Source organism: Lissotriton helveticus, chromosome 3_2 (genome assembly GCF_964261635.1).
Source record: "Lissotriton helveticus chromosome 3_2, aLisHel1.1, whole genome shotgun sequence".
Classification (NCBI taxonomy): Eukaryota; Metazoa; Chordata; class Amphibia; order Caudata; family Salamandridae; genus Lissotriton; species Lissotriton helveticus.
This window is the reverse complement of record NC_136062.1, coordinates 486,564,633-486,592,609: the sequence shown is the minus strand read 5'-3', so window position 1 is coordinate 486,592,609 and position 27,977 is coordinate 486,564,633. Positions and strand designations below refer to the sequence as shown.

Sequence of the window (27,977 nt, the reverse complement as noted above, 5' to 3'; positions counted from 1 at the left end):
CTCTGTCTGTCTCTGCCTGTCTGCCCCTGTCCCTGTGTCTGCCTCCATCTGTCTCTGTCTCACTCTGTCCGTCCCCCTCTCTCTCTCTCTCACTCTCTGTCTCCCTCCCTCTGTCTCCCTCTGTCTCCCTCTGTCACCCTCTGTCTGTCACCCTCTGTCACCTCACCTCAGCTTCACAGACACACACACAGCCAGCACCCGAGTACTTCACAGGTCTTTAAAAGTCCATTATTTGTTAATGAGGCTTTGTTGTGAATCGCCCGGCCCCCATAGAGCAGCGTGTCTGGCCGCGCTGCTGGTGTTTGCTGACACTCTCTAGTTTTTTTTTAAAACACAGGTAGGATGTCTGCAAGGCACGTTAAAGGCAGACGGGCCATTGTCATTCTTTATGTGATGATCAGCAGCAGACAGACTGACAACGGGCCTGTCCACAGTCTGCTCGAGGTCGGGGAGGGGCTGCTGCAGCCTCCGGAGTTCAAAGAGAAGTGACGCAACCTATGAATGAGCAGGATTTCAAAAATCAATAACGCTTTTTTTTGTACCTTACAGTGCAGTGCTTCCAACACACGTTTTGCCATTTAGCAGCACTCTAAACCCGTCTCCACAGTTTTTGCTACGTCGACCATAGAAGATTAAGCGTGACCTGGCGGGATTGAAGCGTGTAACCTGCAGAGATACACTCATCTTTGCAGTGAGTGTTTAGCTCACTGAGCTATTTAAATAGCATTTCGCTAAAGTGTTCTCACTAAGATGCATTTAGGGATGTGCTCTCATATCAATATGTGATTTTTTTTTAAGTATTACATATTAATACATAATTGATGTGTTGGCCCTGGAAGCAGCAGTTTTCCTAATCCTCAAACATACTCTGCTCCAATGAACTCACTTCCTAACGGTACTCCAGTGTGGAGGAGCAAACCAATGTCTAACTGGCGCAGATCAAAACCTTTTTAATCCTAAAAGCAGCACCCTACACTGCAGGGCTTCTCTGCCTCAGGAAAACTCCCTGGCCCTGACTGCGAGTTTCTCATTAAATTCTGGCCTATGTGGAGGGCCGGCTCTAACACTGGTGGCGCCCTGCCCCCGATGACCACCTCTGGCTGCGAGAAGCCCTAAGTGAGAGAACGTTTAAACTCCTGGGGCTTCTCGCAGGGGAACATCACAGCCTGCTGTAATTGTTTAAATGAAGGGGACAAAAGGCATCCCTAAAAGGAATGTTGACGGCCTCCCTGCTCAGATCACATGGGCGTCTGCTACAGCAACGTGCGCTGCCTGAGTGGTAAGAAGACCACATTGTCACTGGGCCAGCACCGGACAGACCGGCGATCCCGCCCCCCCTCTGCACCCCCACCCCCCCACCTCCCCCCTCCACCACCCCCGCGGACGCCCATGTATGTCAATGTGGACGCCCGGTATCCCGAAATCAAGTATTATGACCACTGCGAATAATCTAGCAGGTCCGGACAGCCCGGTAGCTTCCCAGCCTCTGCAGCCTGTAGGAAGGAAGAGTGCTGCAGGCAAAGCGCCGACAACACGGCCAATCAGGCACATTGGATTTGAAAGTGTGAATTAGCTGGGGCATTAAGGAGCTGAGGGATGGAGGGAACTAAGACATTAAAAGGGGGAAGTCAGACAGTTAGTTAGATGCTGGGGTGAAGCGGTTAAACAGAACTGAACTTCGAGAAACAGAGGGAGAAAAGGAGGGGGGCAAGGAGAAACCAAGGGAGAGAAGGAGAAGAAGTAAGTGAAAGCAAAGCTGCAACTGAAAGGGAAACCGCAAGTGAATGCGAAATTGTGAGCGATGGGAAAACAGCTTCAGAAACTGGGAGAGAAAGGGCGAAAACAGCGAGACAAGGAGAAGCTGAGAAACGTGGGAACACAGAAGGAATGGGGGATAAATAGGTATGCAAAGGGAAGAAACTGAGACAAAATGGAGCGTGAAACTGAAGAGGGAAGGCGGCCTTGCAGACGGCCGGATAGACGAGAGACCTGGGAAAGCAGAGTGGTGCGTGCATACATGTGTGAGCAGTCTGCTCTTTTTGGAAGCACCTACTCGTGCTTGTGGCACGCCCCTGCGCGCTTCCGCAAGGTGGATGCTGCCACAAGCACGAGTATGTGCTTCGAATAAGAGCGGAACGACTGCTACAGGTCCTCCTATGCAACGCATGTGCGCTGCGTAGGTGAGACCTAAAAAGGGGGAACACATCCTTTTGAAAAGGGTGTTTTTATTTCTCCTGTGATGCGGTAGTGAAGAAGAAGAGGACAAGGGGACAAAGAGGAGGAAAGTGAGGCAGTGGTAAGAAGAGTAAAGAGGGTGGGACCTGGGAATGGAGTGGGTGGGACCTGGGAATGGAGTGGGTGGTACTTTGGAATGGAGTGGGTGGGACCTAGGAATGGAGTGGGTGGGACCTAGGAATGGAGTGGGTGGGACTTGGGAATGGAGTGGGTGGGACTTGGGAATGGAGTGGGTGGGACTTGGAAATGGAGGTGGTGGTGTGGATAGGGTGGGGAGGGTTCAGAGCGGTCAGGATCTCCAGGGGTACCTTTGGCCACACTCCAGAGATGGGCTGGAATCTGTGCACTTCAGACACCCCCTTTTTTGGGGGTGTTTACAGGGCACAAGTCCTAAAAAAAGAAGTGGGGGGACTAACGTAGTTAGGCAGTATGCAAGTGACATCACGGCGCGTGACATCATGCGCGTGACATCATGCGCGTGACATCACAGCGCACATCACACAGCGCATCACAGGAATTGACATCATAGAAAATGGTATCAAAAGCCACGGCGTTACAGAAAGTGGCATCAGATCTAAAGTCCTCACATATATGTTTAGCGGGTCGATCATGTGTACATTGAGCGCATTGCGCGGATAATAGCACAGTGAGCTATGGAAGATGATATGTGACCTCTACACCTTGCAATCCACCAGTTTTTTGTAACACATCCTGTACATTCATTTACAAACGTATATAATGTGCGTGTGTTGATGTAAAGCGCTCTGACACCCTGAACAGGGACTGAACAAAGTGAAAAGCTGCCTCTTAAGTATGTGTGAAGTGCTAACAAGGTGTGAGCCTTTGTTTCCCATCCGCTGCATTTGAATCAGGTGTGAGACTCCTGACTGCTCCCAGCCCAGAGACAGGAACAAAAGGACGCCCGATGACCCCTCAGATCCGGCCTTTGTTTTGGGTCCCGCAGGAGTCTTAAATAGGAAAGCCCCGCCCCTCCTGCACATTGTTGTTTTGTTACAGATGGAAAGCACACAACACAGGTGCTGCTGGAAGTGGCCCGCAGTTTGGAAATTACACCGGGATGAGTTCGGCACTTTATTCAGTGGAGCCCAACTTCTTGGCTGGGTGGACGGCGTTCACCCTGTGAAAAAAGTGGGTGGACGCCGTCCACCGGCGTGTACCCCCGGCCCGTGCCCTGGGTTTGTGATTGCCTGTTGTTCCCTGGGCGTGGGGTTCACCAGTTGGTTCTTCTGCAAGAGGAGAAGCCAGAGTGTATTTGGGGTTTCAGACCCTGCCCCCTTGTGAACGAGGATTCCGTTGCCCGTGCGGGTGGGTGGGTGGTCTCAGACCTCGTCCCCTTGTGAAGGGGGCCTCCGTTGCCCGTGTGGGTGGGTGGGTGGTCTCAGACCTCGTCCCCTTGTGAAGGGGGCCTCCGTTGCCCGTGTGGGTGGGCGGGTGGTCTCAGACCTCGTCCCTTTGTGAAGGGGGCCTCTGTTGCCCGTGTGGGTGGGTGGGTGGTCTCAGACCCCGTCTCCTAGTGAAGGGGGCCTCCGTTCCCCATGCGGGTGGGTGGGTGGTCTCAGGCCTCGTCCCCTTGTGAAGGGGTCCTCCGTTGCCCGGGTGGATGGGTGGTCTCAGACCCCGTCCCCTTGTGAAGGGGGCCTCCGTTGCCCATGTGGGTGGGTGAGTTGTCTCAGACCTCGTCCCCTTGTGAAGGGGGCCTCCGTTGAACGTGCGGGTGGGTGGGTGGTCTCAGACCTCGTCCCCTTGTGAACGAGACCTCCGTTGCCCGTGTGGGTGGGTGGGAGGTCTCAGACCCCGTCCCCTTGTGAAGGGGGCCTCCGTTGCCCGTGTGGGGGGGTGGGTGGTCTCAGACCCCGTCCCCTTGTGAAGGGGGCCTCCGTTGCCCGTGCGGGTGTGTGGGTGGGTGGGTGGTCTCAGATCCCGTCCCCTTGTGAAGGGGGCCTCCGTTGCCCGTGTGGGTGGGTGGTGTCAGACCTCGTCCCCTTGTGAAGGGGGCCTCCGTTCCCCGTGCAGGTGGGTGGGTGGTCTCAGACCCCGTCCCCTAGTGAAGGGGGCCTCCATTCCCCGTGCGGGTGGGTGGGTCGGTGGTCTCAGACCCCGTCCCCTTGTGAAGGGGGCCTCCATTGCCCGTGCGGGTGTGTGGGTGGGCGGGTGGTCTCAGATCCCGTCCCCTTGTGAAGGGGGCCTCCGTTGCCCGTGTGGGTGGGTGGGTGGTCTCAGACCTCGTCCCCTTGTGAAGGGGGCCTCCGTTGCCCGTGTGGGTGGGCGGGTGGTCTCAGACCTCGTCCCCTTGTGAAGGGGGCCTCTGTTGCGCGTGTGGGTGGGTGGGTGGTCTCAGACCCCGTCCCCTTGTGAGCGAGGCCTCCGTTGCCCGTGTGGGTGGGCGGGTGGTCTCAGACTTCGTCCCCTTGTGAAGAGGGCCTCCGTTGCCCATGTGGGTGGGTGGTCTCAGACCTCGTCCCCTTGTGAAGGGGGCCTCCGTTGCCCGTGTGGGTGGGCGGGTGGTCTCAGACCTCATCCCCTTGTGAGTGAGGCCTCCATTGCCCTTGTTTTGGGTGGTCTCAGACCCCGCCCCCTTGTGAAGGGGGCCTCCGTTGCCCATGCGGGTGGGTAGTCTCAGACCCCGTCCCCTTGTGAGCGAGGCCTCCGTTGCCCGTGTGGGTGGGCGGGTGATCTCAGACCTCGTCCCCTTGTGAAGGGGGCCTCCGTTGCCCGTGTGGGTGGGTGGGTGGTCTCAGACCCCGTCCCCTTGTGAGCGAGGCCTCCGTTGCCCGTGTGGGTGGGCGGGTGGTCTCAGACCTCGTCCCCTTGTGAACGAGGCCTCCGTTGCCCGTGCGGGTGGGTAGTCTCAGACCCCGTCCCCTTGTGAGCGAGGCCTCCGTTGCCCGTGTGGGTGGGTGGGTGGTCTCAGACCTCGTCCCCTTGTGAAAGGGGTCTCCGTTGTCCATGTGGGTGGTCTCAGACCTTGTCCCCTTGTGAAGGGGGCCTCCGTTGCCCGTGTGGGTGGGCGGGTCGTCTCAGACCTCGTCCCCTTGTGAGTGAGGCCTCCGTTGCCCTTGTTTTGGGTGGTTTCAGACCCCGCCCCCTTGTGAAGGGGTCCTCCGTTGCCCATGCGGGTGGGTGGGTGGGTATTCTCAGACCCCGTCCCCTTGTGAGTGAGGCCTCCGTTGCCCGTGTGGGTGGGCGGGTGGTCTCAGACCTCGTCCCCTTGTGAAGGGGGCCTCCGTTGCTCGTGTGGGTGGGTGGGTGGTCTCAGACCCCGTCCCCTTGTGAGCGAGGCCTCCGTTGCCCTTGTGGGTGGGCGGGTGGTCTCAGACCTCGTCCCCTTGTGAAGGGGGCCTCCGTTGCCCATGCGGGTGGGTGGGTAGTCTCAGACCCCGTCCCCTTGTGAGCGAGGCCTCCGTTGCCCGTGTGGGTGGGTGGGTGGTCTCAGACCTCATCCCCTTGTGAAGGGGGCCTCCGTTGTCCGTGTGGGTGGGTGGTCTCAGACCTCGTCCCCTTGTGAAGGGGGCCTCCGTTCCCCGTGCGGGTGGGTGGGTGGTCTCAGACCCCGTCCCCTAGTGAAGGGGGCCTCCGTTCCCTGTGCGGGTGGGTGGGTGGTCTCAGATCCCGTACCCTTGTGAAGGGGGCCTCCATAGCCCGTGTGGGTGGGTGGGTGGTCTCAGACCTCGTCCCCTTGTGAAGGGGGCCTCTGTTGCCCGTGTGGGTGGGCGGGTGGTCTCAGACCTCGTCCCCTTGTGAAGGGGGCCTCTGTTGCCCGTGTGGGTGGGTGGGTGGTCTCAGACCCCGTCCCCTTGTGAGCGAGGCCTCCGTTGCCCGTGTGGGTGGGCGGGTGGTCTCAGACCTCATCCCCTTGTGAAGGGGGCCTCCGTTGTCCGTGTGGGTGGGTGGGTGGGTAGTCTCAGATCCCGTCCCCTTGTGTGCGAGGCCTCCGTTGCCAGTGTGGGTGGGTGGGTGGTCTCAGACCTCGTCCCCTTGTGAAGGGGGCCTCCGTTGTCCGTGTGGGTGGGTGGGTGGTCTCAGACCTCGTCCCCTTGTGAAGGGGGCCTCCGTTGCCCGTGTGGGTGGGCGGGTGGTCTCAGACCTTGTCCCCTTGTGAGTGAGGCCTCCGTTGCCCTTGTTTTGGGTGGTCTAAGACCCCGCCCCCTTGTGAAGGGGGCCTACGTTGCCCATGCGGGTGGGTGGGTGGGTAGTCTCAGACCCCGTCCCCTTGTGAGCGAGGCCTCCGTTGCCCGTGTGGGTGGGCGGGTGGTCTCAGACCTCGTCCCCTTGTGAAGGGGGCCTCCGTTGCCCGTGTGGGTGGGTGGTCTCAGACCCCGTCCCCTTGTGAGCGAGGCCTCCGTTGCCCGTGTGGGTGGGCGGGTGGTCTCAGACCTCGTCCCGTTGTGAAGGGGGCCTCCGTTGCCCATGTATAGTCTCAGACCCCGTCCCCTTGTGAGCGAGGCCTCCGTTGCCCGTGTGGGTGGGTGGGTGGTCTCAGACCCTGGCTCCTTGTGAAGGGGGCCTCCGTTGCCCATGTGGGTGGGCAGGTGGTCTCAGACCTCGTCCCCTTGTGAGTGAGGCCTCCTTTGCCCTTGTTTTGGGTGGTCTCAGACCCCGCCCCCTTGTGAAGGGGGCCTCCGTTGCCCATGCGGGTGGGTGGGTGGGTAGTCTCAGACCCCGCCCCCTTATGAAGGGGGCCTCCGTTGCCCATGCGGGTGGGTGGGTGGGTAGTCTCAGACCCCGTCCCCTTGTAAGCGAGGCCTCCGTTGCCCGTGTGGGTGGGCGGGTGGGCTCAGACCTCATCCCCTTGTGAAGGGGGCCTCCGTTGCCCGTGTGGGTGGGTGGGTGGGTAGTCTCAGACCCCGTCCCCTTGTGAGCGAGGCCTCCGTTGCCCGTGTGGGTGGGTGGGTGGTCTCAGACCTCGTCCCCTTGTGATTGAGGCCTCCGTTGCCCTTGTTTTGGTTGGTCTCAGACCCTGCCCCCTTGTGAGTGAGGCCTCCGTTGCCCGTGTGGGTGGGCGGGTGGTCTCAGACCTCGTCCCCTCTTGAAGGAGGCCTCCGTTGCCCATGCGGGTAAGTGGGTGGGTAGTCTCAGACCTCGTCCCCTTGTGAAGGGGGCCTCCATAGCCCGTGTGGGTGGGTGGGTGGTCTCAGACCTCGTCCCCTTGTGAAGGGGGCCTCTGTTGCCCGTGTGGGTGGGCGGGTGGTCTCAGACCTCGTCCCCTTGTGAAGGGGGCCTCTGTTGCCCGTGTGGGTGGGTGGGTGGTCTCAGACCCCGTCCCCTTGTGAGCGAGGCCTCCGTTGCCCGTGTGGGTGGGCGGGTGGTCTCAGACCTCATCCCCTTGTGAAGGGGGCCTCCGTTGTCCGTGTGGGTGGGTGGGTGGGTAGTCTCAGATCCCGTCCCCTTGTGAGCGAGGCCTCCGTTGCCAGTGTGGGTGGGTGGGTGGTCTCAGACCTCGTCCCCTTGTGAAGGGGGCCTCCGTTGTCCGTGTGGGTGGGTGGGTGGTCTCAGACCTCGTCCCCTTGTGAAGGGGGCCTCCGTTGCCCGTGTGGGTGGGCGGGTGGTCTCAGACCTTGTCCCCTTGTGAGTGAGGCCTCCGTTGCCCTTGTTTTGGGTGGTCTAAGACCCCGCCCCCTTGTGAAGGGGGCCTACGTTGCCCATGCGGGTGGGTGGGTGGGTAGTCTCAGACCCCGTCCCCTTGTGAGCGAGGCCTCCGTTGCCCGTGTGGGTGGGCGGGTGGTCTCAGACCTCGTCCCCTTGTGAAGGGGGCCTCCGTTGCCCGTGTGGGTGGGTGGTCTCAGACCCCGTCCCCTTGTGAGCGAGGCCTCCGTTGCCCGTGTGGGTGGGCGGGTGGTCTCAGACCTCGTCCCGTTGTGAAGGGGGCCTCCGTTGCCCATGCGGGTGGGTGGGTGGGTAGTCTCAGACCCCGTCCCCTTGTGAGCGAGGCCTCCGTTGCCCGTGTGGGTGGGTGGGTGGTCTCAGACCCTGTCCCCTTGTGAAGGGGGCCTCCGTTGCCCATGTGGGTGGGCAGGTGGTCTCAGACCTCGTCCCCTTGTGAGTGAGGCCTCCTTTGCCCTTGTTTTGGGTGGTCTCAGACCCCGCCCCCTTGTGAAGGGGGCCTCCGTTGCCCATGCGGGTGGGTGGGTGGGTAGTCTCAGACCCCGCCCCCTTATGAAGGGGGCCTCCGTTGCCCATGCGGGTGGGTGGGTGGGTAGTCTCAGACCCCGTCCCCTTGTAAGCGAGGCCTCCGTTGCCCGTGTGGGTGGGCGGGTGGGCTCAGACCTCATCCCCTTGTGAAGGGGGCCTCCGTTGCCCGTGTGGGTGGGTGGGTGGGTAGTCTCAGACCCTGTCCCCTTGTGAGCGAGGCCTCCGTTGCCCGTGTGGGTGGGTGGGTGGTCTCAGACCTCGTCCCCTTGTGATTGAGGCCTCCGTTGCCCTTGTTTTGGGTGGTCTCAGACCCTGCCCCCTTGTAAGTGAGGCCTCCGTTGCCCGTGTGGGTGGGCGGGTGGTCTCAGACCTCGTCCCCTCTTGAAGGGGGCCTCCGTTGCCCATGCGGGTAAGTGGGTGGGTAGTCTCAGACCTCGTCCCCTTGTGAAGGGGGCCTCCGTTGCCCGTGTGGGTGGGCGGGTGGGCTCAGACCTCGTCCCCTTGTGAAGGGGGCCTCCGTTGCCCGTGTGGGTGGGTGGGTGGTCTCAGACCCCGTCCCCTTGTGAGGGAGGCCTCCGTTGCCCATGTGGGTGGGCGGGTGGTCTCAGACCTCGTCCCCTCTTGAAGGGGGCCTCCGTTGCCCATGTGGGTGGGTGGGTGGGTAGTCTCAGACCCCGTCCCCTTGTGAGCGAGGCCTCCGTTGCCCGTGTGGGTGGGTGGGTGGTCTCAGACCTCGTCCCCTTGTGATTGAGGCCTCTGTTGCCCTTGTTTTGGGTGGTCTCAGGCCCTGCCCCCTTGTGAGCGAGGCCTCCGTTGCCCGTGTGGGTGGGCGGGTGGTCTCAGACCTCGTCCCCTCTTGAAGGGGGCCTCCGTTGCCCATGTGGGTGGGTGGGTGGGTAGTCTCAGACCCCGTCCCCTTGTGAGCGAGGCCTCCGTTGCCCGTGTGGGTGGGCGGGTGGTCTCAGACCTCGTCCCCTCTTGAAGGGGGCCTCCGTTGCCCATGTGGGTGGGTGGGTGGGTAGTCTCAGACCCCGTCCCCTTGTGAGCGAGGCCTCCGTTGCCCGTGTGGGTGGGTGGTCTCAGACCTCGTCTCCTTGTGATTGAGGCCTCCGTTGCCCTTGTTTTGGGTGGTCTCAGACCCTGCCCCCTTGTGAGCGAGGCCTCCGTTGCCCGTGTGGGTGGGCGGGTGGTCTCAGACCTCGTCCCCTCTTGAAGGGGGCCTCCGTTGCCCATGTGGGTGGGTGGGTGGGTAGTCTCAGACCCCGTCCCCTTGTGAGCGAGGCCTCCGTTGCCCGTGTGGGTGGGCGGGTGGTCTCAGACCTAGTCCCCTCTTGAAGGGGGCCTCCGTTGCCCATGCGTGTGGCTGGGTGGGTAGTCTCAGACCCCGTCCCCTTGTGAGCGAGGCCTCCGTTGCCCGTGTGGGTGGGCGGGTGGTCTCAGACCTCGTCCCCTCTTGAAGGGGGCCTCCGTTGCCCATGCGTGTGGCTGGGTGGGTAGTCTCAGACCCCGTCCCCTTGTGAGCGAGGCCTCCGTTGCCCGTGCGGGTGGGTGGGTGGTCGGCGTTTCACTTTGCTCCTGGGTGGTGCAGGGGTCCCTGGGACTCTCGGTGGGGTTCACTTTGGGGTGAGCCCTGTGGTGCGCTCTGACAGGACTGGCTCCAGGCAGTGTGGGGTTTCGGCCGGGTCCGAGGGGGGCGGGGGGTTTGCTGTGGGTTGTGGTGTTCCCGAGTCGCCGCCTCCTGTGGACGGATGGATGGTTGGTGGTGAGTTTCTCTGTCGAGGTATGTTGTGTTCGTGGCTGTGGTCTGTGGATTCCGCTGACCCTGGCAGAAGGGTGGGTGGGTCGGTACAGACTGCTCTGCAGGAGCGGGGGCACAAAGGGGTGTTTTTCTCCGAATCTGCTCTAGTGCTTGGAAGATTGTGGGTTCGCCGCCCCCCGCGGCGCTTGTTTGCGCGGTTTTTGGCCTTCATCCAGGTGTTTTCATCTGTGTGATTGGGGGGGCGGGGAGGGGGGGGGGCGCATTCCTGCTGCGGCGGCCCACTCTGGAATAACACAGCCCGGAGGCAGCTTTCAAACTTCCGAGTCAGGCGGTTCAATGGGGCTACAAAGCGCCCACAAGCTCCCGGCGAAGCTTCAAGGCGCCGCCTGAAGCTCAAAGAGCTTTATACTGGGCCCCCGTGTCACCGCGGGAGGGGGCGCGCGTCCAGCGCCTCCAGGCGGATGAAGCTGAACCTAGAAGGCGCCTACGGGGAGGAAGGCCAGGCAGGTGCCCAACTGGGGAAGATTACAAGAATGGGTAGGGTGCCCACAGAGTCTCCACGGGTAGGGTGCCCACAGACAGGGCCTTTACTCCGGGTACGGTGCCCACAGACAGGGTCTCTACTCTGGGCACGGTGCCCATAGGAAGGGTGCCCACAGGTAGGGTGCCTACAGACAGGGTCTTTACTCCAGGTACGGTGCCCACAGACAGGGTCTTTACTCCGGGTACGGTGCCCACAGACAGGGCCTCTACTCCGGGTACGGTGCCCACAGACAGGGCCTCTACTCCGGGTACGGTGCCCACAGGTAGGATGCCTACAGGCAGGGCCTCTACGGGTAGGGTGCCCACAGACAGGTCCTTTACTCTGGGTACGGTGCCCACAAACAGGGTCTTTACTCCGGGTACGGTGCCCACAGACAGGGCCTTTACTCCGGGTACGGTGCCCACAGACAGGGCCTCTACTCCGGGTACGGTGCCCATAGGAAGGGTGCCCACAGGTAGGGTGCCTACAGACAGGGTCTTTACTCCAGGTACGGTGCCCACAGACAGGGTCTTTACTCCGGGTACGGTGCCCACAGACAGGGCCTCTACTCCGGGTACGGTGCCCATAGGAAGGGTGCCCACAGGTAGGATGCCTACAGGCAGGGCCTCTACGGGTACGGTGCCCACAAACAGGGTCTTTACTCTGGGTACGGTGCCCACAGACAGGGCCTTTACTCCGGGTACGGTGCCCACAGACAGGGCCTTTACTCCGGGTACGGTGCCCACAGACAGGGTCTCTACTCTGGGTACGGTGCCCACAGACAGGGTCTCTACTCTGGGTACGGTGCCCATAGGAAGGGTGCCCACAGGTAGGATGCCCACAGACAGGGCCTCTACTCCGGGTACGGTGCCCACAGACAGGGTCTTTACTCCGGGTACGGTGCCCACAGACAGGGTCTTTACTCCGGGTACGGTGCCCATAGGAAGGGTGCCAGTCAAAAAAACACATGAGGGTCCCTGAATACAAAATGCTAGGAGGAGGAGGCAGGGAAAAAATTATTATCAAAAAACAGAGAACCTCCCCTAGAAAACAATATACATATGGGTGTTAACTCCAATCCTTTTCAAATATCAACATTGTCCCACACAGAGCGGATTATTTCAAAAGCATATATCTATTTATAATTTTTTCATCATCAAAACATCACAAATGTGATAGAATCATGGACATATATACAATCTATTTACATTACTATATATATATACATTACAGCCTTCAAACAGCCTAAATACATTCAACATCCACACACACATCAATAACACAAAACAACATTCCATAGACAAAAATATACTTAATAAACAAACAATATACAATTATATATATACACACAAAACAACCAAACAAAAAAGAGAGAGAGAAGAGCGCCGACACGCGTTTCGGAACAGGACCGAATATTCACCAATCCTTCGTCAGGGCGCACAATGAAAGCTTTTATTTAATGTCTTCTCCACAATGGGGGATATCACATTGTATCCAGTGCAACAGTCTGATATAATAAAAGTGGACTTTCAGTCAAGGCTGTATCTTCAATTCAATTTGCTAAATATTTCTGTAATATCACAAAATCAAACCCTAGAGGTCTATCGCCTTAACCACTTGGCTGCTAAGGCTTTTCCCCTCCTGTGCAGATTATTTATGATTCCCATTATACATGACGAGCTCACCTTGTCATGAGCATGCAAGAGGTTAAAGAACGTGTAGTCACAGATGTAAAATGCAGTAATCCTGCTCGTATCCTTTCTTCCTAAGCGGTCGTAGAGATCGATACAAAATATCGTATTAGTCCATCGATGTCGTGGGCCGGATATCCGAAGGAAAAGATGCAGGATCCACCGGTAATGCACCCAAAAGATGAGGCGGCGAAGTATCCTTAGGGAGCAAGGTTCTATAAAGATGTCTCAAGGAAGGAGGCTTTAAAGAGGGCCCCCCTGTCACCGCGGGAGGGGGCGCGTGTCCAGCGCCTCCAGACTGATGCAGCTGCAGCTACAAGGCACCGAGGGTAGGAAGGCCGGGCAGATCCCATCTGAGGAAGATTACAAGAGTGGGTAGGGTGCCCGCGGGCAGAGTGCCCACAGAAAGGGTCTCTACGCCGGGTAGGGTGCCCACAAACAGCGTGTCTACTGGAAGGGTGCCCACAGACAGGGTCTCTAGAGGTAGGGTGACCATGGGAAGGGTGCCCACAAACAGGGTCTCTACGTGTAGGGTGCCCATGGGAAGGGTGCCCACGGGTAGAGTGCCCACAGACGGGGTCTCCATGGGTAAGTAAAGTCCACATTTGTAAAGCGCACAATCACCCGTAAGGGTCTCTAGGCGCTGGGGGCCGTCGGGAAGATTAAGCGAGCTATTGCCCAGAGTCACATGGTGCTGGGCTAACCTGCCGCCGGAGCCGGGGATCGAACTGTGGTCCCCAGATTCCAGCGTCAGTCGCCCTGGCCGCGGCGCCACACCTCTCCCATGGGTAGGGTGCCCACAGACATGGTCTTTAAAGGTAGGGTGCCCACAAACAGGGTCTCTATGTGTAGGGTGCCCTTGGGTAGGGTGCTCACAGACAGAGTCTCTATGGGTTGGGTGCCCTTGCTAAGGGTGCCATCCATACACAGGGTCTTTACGCCAGGTAGGTTTCCCATGGGAAGGGTGGTGCCCACAGACAGGGCCTCTATGTAGAGTGCCCACAGGCAGAGTCTCTATGACTACTCCATGACAACTTCATCGACCACCCACAAGACGCCACAGCCGGCCCCGCCTCCCCAAGACACCAGCCAGCCCATCATCTCCAACGGGACACTAATCACGACTGAGGACACCGCCACAACCATTAAAGGCATCCACTCGGGTGCCCCCACCAACCCCTGCTCCTGTCACATCTACCACAGAGCCACGGACACCATCGCACCCGAAATGCAACGCACCATCAACACCACCTTCAGAACAGGCACCTTCCCAGACAACTGTAGCGCTCAGAAGTCAGACCCCTGCTCAAGAAGCCCACGGCTGACCCCATCGACCTCAAAAACAACCAGCCCATATTACTTCTCCCCTTCACAGCCAAAGTGGTGACCACATGATGGATGGGACGCGGATATTTGCGGTTTTACACCTCTTTTTGTGAAACTTACCTCTGAACCTAAAACGCTACTGAGCACGTAGATCATTGTTCTTTGAAATTGATTGACCTTCGTCAATGTGTGAGGATTTTGAGAAATGAATACTATAAGGAAGTCTAAAAAGCCCTGAAGAAGTCCGGTAACGGACGAAACGCGTTGGCTATCCATTTTTAAAGAACTTTTGAATATTGGAACTGTTAATGAGATGAATAATGTTATAAATTGTATCAAGCATTGTAAAAATATTTGAAGGGTGCAGGGCCATTTCTGTGAAAGTGGCAGAGAAAACAGTCAAAAGGGAATTGACTCGATTCATCGAAGATCACGCCATCCTCGACCCTCCTAATCTAGAATCCGAAGCAACCACAGCACCGAGACAGCCCTACTCGCCGCCACAGACGACATCCGCACCCTCCTGGACCAAGGCCACTCCGCAGCCCTCATCCTACTCAACCTGTCTATAGCCTTTGACACAGTCTCTCACTGCACACTAGTTACCAGACTACACAATGCCGGCATACAAGGAACTGCCCTGGACTGGATCCACTCGTTCCTCACCGGAAGAAGCCAGAGGATCAGGCTACCGCGCTTCCTCTCCGCCCCTACGGAAATCACCTGCGGAGTCCCACAGGGGTCATCACTGAGATCGACCCTCTTCAACATCTACATGGCCCCCCTCGCCGCCATCGTCCCACAGCATGGCCTTAACATCGTATCCTACGCCGACAACACCCAGCTCATCTTCTCCTTCACTAGAGTCCCCACCACAGCCAAACTCAACTTCCAGAGAGGAATGCAAGAAGTTGCAGTCTGGATGACCTACAGCTGCCTAAAACTCAACGCTGAGTAGACAGAAGTCCTTGTGCTTGGAACCTTTCTTTTTAGCATGGGACAGCACCTGGTGGCCCACTGCCCTCGGACGCCCACCCACCCCCTCAGACCACGCAAAAAGAATCTGCATCGTACTCGACTCATCACTTGCCATGAACCGACAGTTCAACGCTGTCACCTCCAGCTGCTTCAACACACTCCGCATCCTTCGCCTTCGCAACACCTTCAAATGGATCCCCACCGAGTCGAGGAAGACAGTCACCCATGCACTCATCACCAGCAGTCTGAACTATGGCAAAACACTTTACGCCGGCATCAACAAGTCCCTACTCCGCAAACTATAAACAATACAGAACACTGCGGCCCGGCTCATCCTCAGCATCCCACGGCCATGCCACGAGCACATCAGCCAACACCTGCAAAAACTCCACTGGCTCCCCATGGATAAGAGAGTCACCTTCAAAATCCTCCCCCACGCCTACAAATGCCTACACAACAACGGGCCCAAATACCTCAACGACAGAATCAACTTCCACGTACCCAAAAGAAACCTCCGATCCTCCAACCTCGCACTGGCCCATACCCCGCGCATCCACAGAGCCAGAGCAGGCGGAAGATCCTTCTCGCACATTGCAGCCAAGACCTGGAACGAGCTCCCGGCAGACATCAGACGCGTCCCCTCCCTGAACACCTTCAAGGAAGACCCTCAAGACCTGGCTCTTCGGCTGAAGGGAGTTGCGCCCACCCCTCTCCCCCTAGCGCCTTGAGACCCTCACGGGTGAGTAGCGCGCTCTACAAACCCCCTGATTGATTGAGACCAGAAAAAGGAATTTTGCAAAGAGGGAATTCCACCTCGAAATCACCTACAAATGCCTTGTGTCGAGAGCCCCTCCACACTCGCACGTTTGTAAGCACAGAAAATGTCTAAATAATTAAAAAAGGATTAGAATTATTTTTTTTAAATCATCGCCTCAAATTTTTTAATAGAGGACGAGAAAATAGAAACACGACATGGAACAGTCTGTGTGGGGCAGTTTCTGTAGGGGAGGATCTCTAAAAGTGTCTCAACAATTCAACACGTTGTAAACTTACAGCAGGGGAAGCTGCAGAGAAAACAGGGTCTCTAGGGCGAGACGGACAATGAATTGGCCTGCTCACGTGGCCAGAAACAGTGACGTCACTAACGTAATATGTGTAAGAAGGGGGTCCACTAATGGGATGAAACGATGGGTCGCTTCCTGCAGAGCCGACTTTGGCGCTGGTGGTGCCTGGTGCCACCCTCCCTCCCCCTCCTTTCCCACTGACCACCTTCACCACGGATTCCCTGACCATCACCTTTTAACAGCGCCCCCCACGTCTCCAGAAACACTCCCTCTCAGATGCATTCAATTAATTATATAGCGCCACTCATACCAATGTAGGGTGTCAGAGCACTTTACGTCACACACAAAGTCCACAGAGACGATCATATGTGGGTAACTCAGCGCATAGAAAATGTTACATAAGGCAAACGACTACAAGGTGTTTATTTATTTATTTATTTTATTTTGAAAGTTTTATAGAGCGCGAACAAGACCCAAGGGGGTATCAGAGCGCTGTACAGCGTTGTAATCAGCAATTATACAGAACATAAGGAAGGTATTACATGAGTATCGTTGGTGCAATTTAGCACTATGAGTAAAAAACATCTTACAATCAACAGCTGATGCAGTTAAAGGGGCGATCTAGGATTAGAACAAAAGAAGGGAAAAATATGTCATAGAACATCAGTGAGAAATATTTCAAGATTTTGGTTATTAACAGAAATGCACTAACATGATCAGCTCACTAACGTTCGTTCGTTAGTAGTCTTTTAACCAGTTTTTTAAAGGGAGTAGTGGAAGGATTTGATCTGATCTCTGTTGGCAAAGAGTTCCAAATTCTTGGAGCAAGACCGGAGAATAAATAAACTTACAAAAACAGCACCACCAACCAAACTCAGCACCCGGTGCGGTGGCACCAGTTGCACTGTCCTTGAGCCAGCTCATGCTACCTGTCAACAGTGCCTCCTTCCAAATGTCCAGCCACCAATGACAGCGCCTCTGTAGGGACAGCTGGGAAGTAAAAAAATAAATCCTCATTCCCTGGAAAGTGGAAATAGTCCCATGAGTTGAGGATTGGACATATATGGGGACTGATCACGTATTGATTAGGTGTGTGTTGAGGTTTGGACAAGTGTTGAGGTTTGGACCTCTGTTGAGGTTTGCTTTTGTACTGAATGGGCATGTGTTGAGGTTTGATTTTCTCTTGGTGGGCATGTGTTGTGGTTTTATTATGGATTGATTGTTGAGGTTTTGACCTCTGTTGAGGCTTCACCCTGTGTTAACTCGGTGTCTGTTGAGGTTTGGGCATGTGTTGAGGCTTGAACATGTGCTGAGGTTTCAACCTCTGTTGCAGATTGATCATGCATTGATTGGGCGCGTTTGGACGTTTGGGCACATCTTGATGTTTGGATCCATCGTGTAGATTTGTCCTCTGTTGAGGACTGATCATGTGCTGATTGAAGCAAACACAAGGAGATGATGGACGGAGCACTAAAACTTTTCAGACACGCACTCTCAGTCACATATATGGGTTGAATCCATCATCATTCTTTAGCTCACTTCGACAGCCCAGTTCAGACCCAGCTATATGCAAATTAGTCTTGACCCTGTGCCTCATGGGTACAGTCCATCCCAAACTGCCAAGCCAGGTCTTCCCTGGACCGGAAACAAGAATTCTGGACCTGGTTTCGGGGTAACACCCCTCATCAACCAGGCTAAGTTGAATCCAGTGGCCAAGTGAGCAACGGACCCACGTCTGGGCATACCCTGCCAACTTAGGGCAAACATAGCAAAAACAAGGAGATGATGGACAGAGCCCTGAAACTACTCAGACACTCAGCCCCAGTAACAGATCTGGGTTGAATCCATCATCGTTCTTTAGCTCACTTCGCCACCTTAGTTCAGACCCAGCTGTATGCAAATCAGTCTTGACCCTGTGCCTCATTGGAACTGTCCAGCCTGAACTGCTGGGACAGCTGGTGAAAAACCGGGACTGCCCAGGCAAATCCGAGATGCCTGGTCACTGTAGCCAAGAAGTAGGAGGAAGGCAGCATTGTGCGTGGCAGCTCCATCACAGTGCCAAGAGGTAGGAGGGAGGCAGCGTCATGAGGCAGCTCCATAACGGAAACTTGGCTTAATGGCACCTCCTCCCCAATTCTTGATATCTTATACCCTCCTGAAAATGACATTATCAGACTCAATAGACCTGTTAAAGTTCAGAGTGGCATTGCGTGCATCCATCCTCCCATCCTCATGTTGAAACAGGCTCAAACTGCTGTGATGTCCTCCTGTAAACACCGAGACATTGAAATCTGGAACAAGGGCAAGATTGCATGGGTGCTCCACACGATATATCATCCCCCAGGTGACAACCTGCCCTTCATCGAGCAAATTATGGAGTCCATTACCTCATGCTCTGACCAACACCCCAGGTACATACATCTTCCTCAGGGATTTTAACCTTCACTGGTATTACACAAATGACACCTTATTGTGCTCCTTCAAGGCTTTCCTCTTTGACCTCAACTTCACCCAGGCTTGCAAGGGACCCACCCGCAGCAAGGGCTCCACCTGTGATCTAGTTATAACTAAAGATAACATCATACAACTGGATAGCATCTCACCCTCTGACTGGACGGATCATTACCACATCCTGGAAAAGGTTCTGGTCAGACAAGGTCAACCGCTCAAAACCAAACAGCTGGCTCGAGATCTGAGAGACATGTACATTAATGAACCAACATCCATTAGCAACAATCTACTTCCAGCCCCCCTAACATGACTAACCTGGATGACCTTATGGATCACTACAGCCACACCATGACAAATATTTTCAACACAATTGCTTTGATTCCGGTCAAACAGTCCAAACCCTGGTTTAATGGCTCCCTAAATGAGGAACGTCGCAAACTAAGGCTTACGGAGAGACTATGGAGAAACTCACCCTCCATTACAAGCCTCAAACAGTTACGGATGACTAGAAGCTCATATAACAAACATATCCGTAGTGCCAAAACTGATCACCTCAGGGCACAGCTTGACAGCGCCAAAAAAAGACCCAAAAAACTATTTGGAATAATCAAACAACAAGCTAACCGCTCTACCAACCAACTCTCTGCACCCAAGTTCTCTTGCCCCAGTGGGGAGGACTTCGCAGCACACTTCACTGAAAAGGCAAGAAAAATTGCCTCACCTAACCTGCTGCCTCTGTCTTCCCTCTCACCTTCATCTGGGCCAATGGGAGCGAGAGCACCTACTTCTTACCCCACAGTTTACCCTCGTAAAAGCGATGCGTCATGGAATTCCTTCTTACTTCCAGACAATGCAGAGCTGCTCCAATCTACGGCTTCTTTAAAACCTGCCAATCACTTCTACGATCCTCTACCTGCCAAGGTTGTCAAAGAACTCAAACCGGCCCTTCTTCCACTCTGGTCCCTGATTATTCATGAATCTTTTGTGCAGGGTTGGCTTTCTGATTGGCTCAACATGGGTCAAGTCACTCCCATCCCAAAAGCCTAATGCTGACTTAGCTGATCCTAACAGTCTCCGTCAAATTACTAATATCATGACTTGAGCCAAATTGCTTGAGGAATGCGTCCACACACTGCTTTGCCACCACATCATGAAGTTTCAGCTCCTTGACCTCTACCAGTCGGGTTTCAGAGCAGGTCACAGTATGGAAACAGCCCTAAGTCACATCGTTGATGACGCCTTGACCAGAATGTTCCCTGTCCACTGATCCTTCTTGATCGGTCCTCAGCGTTAGACACGGTCAAACATGGAAACATGATTGCTCTACTTCAAAAACGATGTGGCTAACGGACCCTGTCTTAAATTGGTTTGCCTCATTCCTACGAAACGGAACGCAAAGAATCAAAGTTAAACACTCCCTTGCAACTAGTACCCCGGTCGCAATTGAGGTCCCTCGAGGTTCCACACTCTCGTCCACGCTTTTCAACCTCTTCAAGGAACCACTCTCCGAAATTCTGAACCGCTCTAACATTCAATACCATATGTATGCCGATGAAACTCACTTGTATTTGAAAATCTCTTCGCTAGAGGACATAAAAACTCTAAACTGTGCACTGCTGAAAACTCAACAATAGTCAACTCATCATCATCTTTTGCTAAATACTCTCAAAATAGAATTCCTCCTGATTCCCCCCACACAATCATTCTGAACCCACTCGAGAGTGACTCAAACAACTTACAGCGCTCAGCTGCGCCCCTCATGTTGTTGACTCTGCGAGGTCTTTAGGTATAACTCTCGACAAATACCTGAATATGCAAGATCAGATAAGTGCTGCTGCTATTAGAAGAGCCAATCATCAGCTCAACACTCTAAGGAAAATCGTGCCATTCCTTTCCGCTGAAGACATCCAGCCAGCGGGACAATCCCTAGTTATCCCACGCTTGGAACATGGTTTGGTGACCCCAGCTGGGTTACCTGAAGCTCGATTGGCTCCGCTTAGAGCCACTCTGAATTCTTCGGCTAGACTCATTACGGGCTCCAGAAACCATGACCACGTCACACCAGACCTAATTCAACTAAACTGGCTGCCTATCGAAGCAAGGATCCATTTCAAGATAGCCGGCCTGACGCACAGAGCTATTCACTACAACACCCCCTTTTACTTGGAAAAAAAACTTGAACTATCGGGCTCGAATGGGAACCTAGGAAGCTATAACATCCTACTGTTGAAACCTCCCAAATTCAATAGGAAAAGAACATACAATCGTGCTTTTCCCGGTCTTGCACCATGAATATGGAACGCTCGTCCTCCCAAGATCAGATTAAACCCCTTTACCACCTCATTCAAAAAACATGTCAAATGGTTACTCCTGAATGACCATCTACAGCAATAGTCCCGTAGCCATCATAACATACTTCTATTTCCTGTTGACACTCTATGATACTTTTGTTCACAAGTTCTAATCTTGTCTCTTCACGTGCCTTATGAGATTTGTTGCTCTTGTGGAACTTTACATGCCCCACAAGATGGGCTGTTACTAGAGGTGATACAAAAGGGGATGATGGACGGAGCGCTTGAGCAAATCAAACACTCACCCCCAGTCAGCTGATCTGGGTTTAATCCATCACCATTCTTTTGCTCACTCCGCCACCCCAGTTCAGACATGGCCATATGCAAATCAGTCTGACTCTGTGCCTCATGGGAACAGTCCAGCCCGAACTGCCAAAGCCATGTCTTCCCTGGACAAGACACAAGCATCCTGGGACCGGTTTCTGGGATTTTAGCCATCATGTTCAAGTTCAAGTTAAGATTTATATAGCGCGCTACTCACCCAGAGGGTCTCAAGGCGCTTGGGAGAGGGGTTGTTCGTTACTTATCAAATAACCAAGTTTTGAGTTGTTTTCTGAAGGAGAGGTGGTTCTGTGTGAGGCGAAGGTGGATGGGGAGAGAATTCCAGGTTTTGGCTGCTAAGTAGGAGAAAGATCTTCCTCCCATGGTGGCTCTTTGGATGCGTGGGATCGCAGCGAGGGCTTGGTTGGACGATCGAAGTTGGCGTGTGGGGGTGTAAAAGGTCAGGCGTGTGTTGAGGTATTTGGGTCCTAGGTCGTAGAGGGCTTTGTGTGCGTGGGTGATGAGACGGAATGTTATTCTCTTGTTGACGGGGAGCCAGTGGAGGTCTCTCAGGTGACTGGATATGTGATTGTGGCGGGGGATGTCTAGGATGAGTCTGGCGGAGGCGTTCTGAATGCGTTGGAGTTTTTTTTGTAATTTGGCTGTGGTTCCGGCGTAAAGGGTGTTTCCGTAGTCCAATCGGCTAGTGACAAGTGCTTGGGTGATCGTCTTTCTTGTTTCGGTGGGGATCCAGCGGAAGATCTTTTTGAGCATGCGTAGGATGTTAAAGCATGATGATGAGATGGCGTTGACTTGTCTGGTCATTGAGAGGGAGGAGTCCAGGATGAAGCCCAAGTTGCGTGCGTGTTCCGTTGGTTTGGGTGCGCTGCCCAGGGCCGGTGGTCACCATGAGTCGTCCCAGGCGGAGGGGGATGTTCCTAATATGAGGACTTCTGTTTTGTCCGAGTTAAGTTTTAGATGGCTGTTCCTCATCCATTCGGCTACTTCTTTCATACCTTCGTGTAGATTGGTTTTGGCGGTGTTAGGATCTTTGGTGAGGGAGAGGATCAGCTGGGTGTCGTCTGCGTAGGAGATGATGTTGAGGTTGTGTTGTCGCGCGATGGATGCGAGAGGACTCATGTATACATTGAAGAGGGTGGGACTGAGTGATGATCCTTGTGGTACGCCGCAGATGACTTCGGTTGCCTCTGATTTGAATGGGGGGAGGCGGACTCTTTGGGTTCTTCCGGCGAGGAACGAGATGATCCAGTCCATCGCTTTTCCTTGTATTCCGATGTTGCTGAGGCGTTGAATGAGGGTGTTGTGACAGACTGTGTCGAAGGCGGCGGAGAGGTCAAGTAGGATGAGGGCAACTGTTTCTCCGTTGTCCAGTAGTTTTCGGATGTCGTCTGTGGCAGCGATGAGGGCGGTTTCGGTGCTGTGTTTGGCTCGGAAGCCGGACTGTGAGGGGTCAAGTGAATTGTTGGATTCAAGGAAGGCGGCGAGCTGGCTATTGACGGCTTTCTCGATGACTTTGGCCGGGAAGGGGAGGAGTGAGATGGGGCGGTAGTTTTTAAGTTTAGAGGGGTCCGCTGTGGGTATTTTCAGAAGGGCGCTGAGTTCGGCATGTTTCCAGCTTTCTGGGAAGGTAGCGGAGTTGAAGGAGCAGTTGATGATATCGCGAAGATGGGGTGCGATGATGGAGTCTGCTTTGTTGAAAATGTGGTGGGGACATGGGTCGGTTGGCGATCCTGAGTGGATGGAGTTCATCAGGTGGATGGTGTCTTCAATTGTGATTGGGTTCCAGGCGTAGAGGTTGTGAGAGTGCTGTTTAGGATCGGAGGTGGGTTGTTCTTCGGACAGGTTTCCAAAGCTGTTATGAATGTCGGCGATTTTGTTGTGGAAGAAGGAGGATAGGGAGTCGCTCAGGTCTTGGGAGGGAGTGATGTCGTTGGTGCCGGCGGTGGGGTTGGTAAATTCTCTGACGATATCAAATAATTCTTTGCTGTTGTGAGTGTTGTTGTCGAGTCGATCCTTGAATGCTGATTTCTTGGTGGATCAGATCAGTTGGTGGTGTTTGCGGGTGGCGTCCTTGAAGGTGGTCAGGTTGTTAGTGGTTTGGTTTTTTCTCCAGGTTTTCTTTAGGGTGCGGCATAGCTTCTTGGATTTCTTAAGGTCATCATTGAACCAAGGGGCCTTTTTGCTACCTTGTTTGATCTGGTGGTTTTTCAAGGGTGCTAATTCGTCAGCGCTGTGGGTGATCCATTGTGAGAGTTTGGTGGCAGCTTGGTTTGGGTCCGATGATATGGTGGGGGGGTTTTGGTTAAGCGATGTGAAGAGTTGGTCGGTGGTGATTTTGTTCCAGTTTCTTCGAGGAATAGGTTGTGGGTCGTGATCTTTTTGTAGCTGAAGTGAACGCAGCTGTGGTCCGTCCAATGGAGAGCCGTGGTGTGATCGAAGGAGATGTGTTTGCTGGAGGTGAAGATAGGGTCGAGCGTGTGTCCGGCAAGGTGGGTGGGGGTGTCAACAAGTTGTTTGAGTCCAAGATTTGCGAGGTTGTCCAGAAGGGTGGTGGTGTTGTTATCGTTATTCTTTTCCAGGTGGAAGTTGAGGTCTCCTAGTAAAATGTAGTTCTCGGAGGCGAGGGCATGTGGGCTGATGAAGTCAATGATGTCTTCATTAAATTGTGTGCGGGTTCCTGGTGGTCTGTAGATGAGGGTGCCTCTAAGTGTGGTCCTGGGGTCGGTGTGGATTTGGAAGTGAAGGTGTTCGGCTGTCGCGAGGTTATCGTCGGAGGTGGTCGTGATGCGGATGGTGTTCTTATGGACGATGGCGATGCCTCCTCCTGTTTGGTTGGTGTGGTCTTTTCGGATGATCTTGTAGGCGTCCGGGATGGCTGTGGCGATGTCGGGCGCTGATGAAGCATTCATCCAGGTTTCTGTAAGGAAGGCGACGTCCGGTGATGCGGTGTCGAGTAGGTCCCAGAGTTCAGTGGTGTGTTTGTGGACCGAGCGGGTGTTCAGCAGGATGCACTTCAGGTGGTTAGAGTGGGAGCTGTGTTTGGAGGAGGAGGGTTTGGTGTGGGTCCTGATGCAGGCGAACTTGCATGAGTAGCATGCGAATGGTCTGTGGGTGTGTCCTGGGGTAGCTACGCAGCATTGTGGGGTGCGTCCGGGGTTAAGGGCCAGGAGAGTCGTGGCGTCATATGTTAAGCGAGTGGGGTGGGTATTGTGAGGTCCAGGGGGTCTGGCGCTGGGCGCGGTCCAGGCGTGGACGGGCGCAGACGGGCTTACCTTTGGCTCACCTTCGGCGCGCATGGGGCGCGACCGCTGCGCGTGTAGGCATCTGTCATATGTGGATGGTAGAGGGGGAGGGGCGAGGGAGGGTCAGCTGGGAGGCGGGAGCGTGGTGGGGGCCGGGCAGGGAGGCACAACAACAAACAAGCTACAAAATGGCTGCAAGCCAAACGCGAAAGAGGATTGGGGCACACAGAGTTAAAACGCGACGAAAATGCTAGTGGCACCGGCACAGTCAGGCGCAAGTTAAAGATACAGGCAAAATCACAGTTAAGGCCAATGCAGATCGTTTCAAAGCGCACTTTCTAAATATAGCGCTATTATGCTAATATGCGGGGCGATCAGGCGCTGGGAGTAATGATAGCAAATGCGAGCAAGCACACAGCAAAATCAGCAAAATCGGAAGTAAAGCGCTACGATACCACGAGCGCTGGTCACACCAGGGAGCAGAGAGGAGCGACCGCCGCTGAGGGAATCAGGATGGTCATCACCAGCCAGGCTAGCTTGAATCCAGTGGCAAAATTAATAACAGAGCACAGCTAAGCAAGTATACAATTTACTAATTGCAGTCAAAGGATTATTTAATATACAGAACATAAGAAAAGAAATAACACTTTGTTCAGCACATAGATCTTCACCACTGTTGCCAGGTTGTTACAGCAATGGTACAGCCGACACGTGTTTCGTCGCTATTTGCGACTTTTTCAAGGCTTCAATATCTGTATCAAAGGGTTTTTCATGAAACCACAATCTTCCTATGTTAAAAAACCAAGAAAGTATAGATGATAATCGTCCAGGTGTCAGGAGGCTCCGATACATGAAGCAGTCTCAAGGCAGGGGCACAGGTATCAATAGTGCGGCAGGTGCAGTGCCACCAGTACCCAAGAGCGTAATATCCCAGTGCAGCCAAACTATAGTCGCTTTAGGTCTCGTGTGCCAAAATACAGGCCTCAAAAACAGAACAGACTTAAATGGGATCACACGCTTCTCAAACCTATGTCACCCCACGAAAAGGTGCTCATGCTCCTATCACCTTAATTGAATCACCCTCTTCTACGTCACACTTCACTTTTCGGTGCTTGGGAAGAATTAAAAGATTCTACCCGAGGTTCCCAGAGTCTGGGGGAGTGTGACGTTGGAATAAGTTCATAGGTTCCGCTGGGCCCGTGTTGTAAAAGGACTTGAGGACGATGCAAAGAGCCTTGGATGTAAGACCTTGGCTCACTGGAAACCAGTGAAGTTTACGAATCCCCTCAGAACTGATTGAGATCTGGAGGTTAACAGACAGAATATCGAGTTATTTTTTCCGAAAGATAGTAATATCGAGTTTTTAATATCGAGATACAAAAATATCGAAAGAAAGAATATCGTGGACCAGAATATCGACAGTAAGAAAAGAAATATCTAATTGTTTAATATCAAAGACCGTAATATCGTTGTTAATAATATCGATGTTTATATTAGTGTTCTTCATGTTTGTATGTATTTTAAATGTATGTGTTCTATATTTTTGTTTAAGTATTGTACTTATTTGTTAATATATATATTACATTTTCAGAAGTTATTAATTATTATTAAGGAAGAGGGGTAAATGAGACTCTCATTACTTAGCGACCAGTCCTCGCGTCCTCCCTCGTCCGCAGCTTCCGTGATGTGAAGCTGACGGAAGCTGCGGACGAGGGAGGATGCGAGGACTGGTCACTAAGTAATGAGAGTCTCATTTACCCCTCTTCCTGACCGGCTCATGGGGCACTGACTCCTTTCATTATCAGCTCATGATACAGAAATACTGACAGGGCTGGAACTAGAATTATTTCCATACCACATAGGTATCGTACTTTTACTTTCACTTGTATATACACCTTGCACATTCAGATGGCAACCATAGTGAGTGACAGAGGGATCTGACTCCGTCCTGACGAAGAGGCATGTAAAGCCTCGAAACATGTTGACATCACCAGGAGTACCAGCTCATTAACAGCTTTGCTCTCTCCGACGCACATTTTTTAATAATACCAGCCTATGACCAATAAAAAGTTTTTGTTACCATAAGGCCAGGTATTTTTTAACCTCACGTGTTCATTCACCCCTGACCCTACTTGCACTCACTCAAATACACCTCACATAGCACTTACAATATTCAAGTGCTCCAGCGTAGTCGCCAGTCGTAGCACGCCCCGTCCCACAGCCCCCGATGATGAAGCATGACACCAAGGGCCCTTTTGGTGTGTGAGGGGTATTTTAACAAATACTGTGTATGCCTCTGACACCTAGGCGCACAGCTAACCTCTTAGAGGTGAATCTAGTTGTTTATTGATACTTCACGCACATGCTTGAGTCGAGAGGGCAACAGGTATGGTCAGTACTCACTCACTACCCTAATCTATGTCATACGTCGCACACAAGCTTGAGTCAAGAGGGAGACAGGTATGGTCAGTACTTACTAGTCTTGGAAGAACTTGGCGGTGCCGTACTGGCCGGCCTGATCCCCCATCTCCAGCAGCTGGGACACCGCGTCCTCCATGTATGTCAACACGTGGGTCTGCGCTGAAAGACATGGAAACACAGGAGGATCACGTGTGTGACACGGACCGTTCATTATATCCTCACCTACCTCCTTTTCCCAGGCCTTACTAACATGAGCAACACCCTCCTAAAACAAACAACCATTGGCAAAGCCAAGAGGTCTGGCTTTGGCAAGCTGGTGCAATAGTTACATTAAGCCCCAAAAGCTTTCCAGAATGGAAAGTCGGTGAACCTTAGTGACTTATTCTAAAGATGAAGCATCCCAGTTCGTGTTGAAAGGTAGGTTGTTGCAGCTTCAAAGACACACAACTCTCCGTCAGCATGTCCACCGCCGACGGCCCCAGTGTCGTTGCAACACCTAGAGCATAGACGCTGAAGCCTCACCCCTATCACATAACTATTGTCTCCTTTAAGCACTACACATACCTTCCTCCTTTAAATAAAAAAAATATAAAATGAAACAGTAATATCAACCCTCACCAACTGGCCCATAAAAACAATTTAATGCACAAAAGAACATGAAACCTTGAACAATGGTAACTGTATTACAAACAAGGAACTCTTTATACATAAAATAAACATATTAGAACATCACTGAAACATGAGTTGCCTGGTTCCATTGATTTGCAATAACTATCTTGGAACTTCTTTGGAAGATGAATGACCTGGCCATGTTTACTTCTCTTCCCCAGGACCCTCTCGTGAATATTACGCATCTCGTATTCACTTATGGACGCGGAGAACCCCAATATACTTCAATACATTCTTCGGCTCAGGAACCAATCACCTTTCTTCACTCTGCGGCTCGTCTTGACGCAAACCCCCTCCTCCAGCCTCCACCCACCTTCCTTTGGTGGGGTCTTCCATCGCAGGCTTTCCATAGACCCTTCCTGCAGGGCTAATGTCTTTCGCACCTCGCCAGGTGACTGTCCAGCCTCTCTAGTTCGAAGTATCCAAGATGGGTTGGTTTTGGTAAACGGTTTCCTGCCTCTCATAACAAACCGACTAAAGCCGGGACGCTCCTTGGAGTCACCCCATACCACCACAACATTTCTAAAACGCCTCCTTCCCAACTGGCTTTACTTTCCACGGCTACTTGAATGACCTCCGTACTCACGTTTATGAACCCCATTTGACGTTGTTTTGTGCATTACTCCATTCCTCTTTAAAAACAAGCATTTGCAATGCAAAAGGTCTCACATTTGCGAGAGTTCAAGCTATTGGCATTGTAAATGACACTGCCTTTTATTTATCTGTTTTGATCATTAACACATAAATAAAAGGCATTGTCATTTACAATGTCAATAGCTCAAACTCTTGAATATGCGAGACATATTTCATTTCAAAGAAGTAGCCGCCATTGTCC

The 27,977-nt window shown here is 53.6% G+C and overlaps 1 protein-coding gene across 1 annotated transcript in view; it reads right to left on the bottom strand.

Moving 5' to 3' along the window:
* Positions 1-27,977, bottom strand: part of CSTPP1 (centriolar satellite-associated tubulin polyglutamylase complex regulator 1) — a 403,270-nt gene that overhangs the window by 322,969 nt on the left and 52,324 nt on the right. Inside the window, exon 2 of the mRNA XM_078684705.1 lies at positions 26,530-26,632. Within this exon, the coding sequence (XP_078540831.1) occupies positions 26,530-26,632 (103 nt within the window). The remainder of the gene's footprint in view (positions 1-26,529; positions 26,633-27,977) is intronic.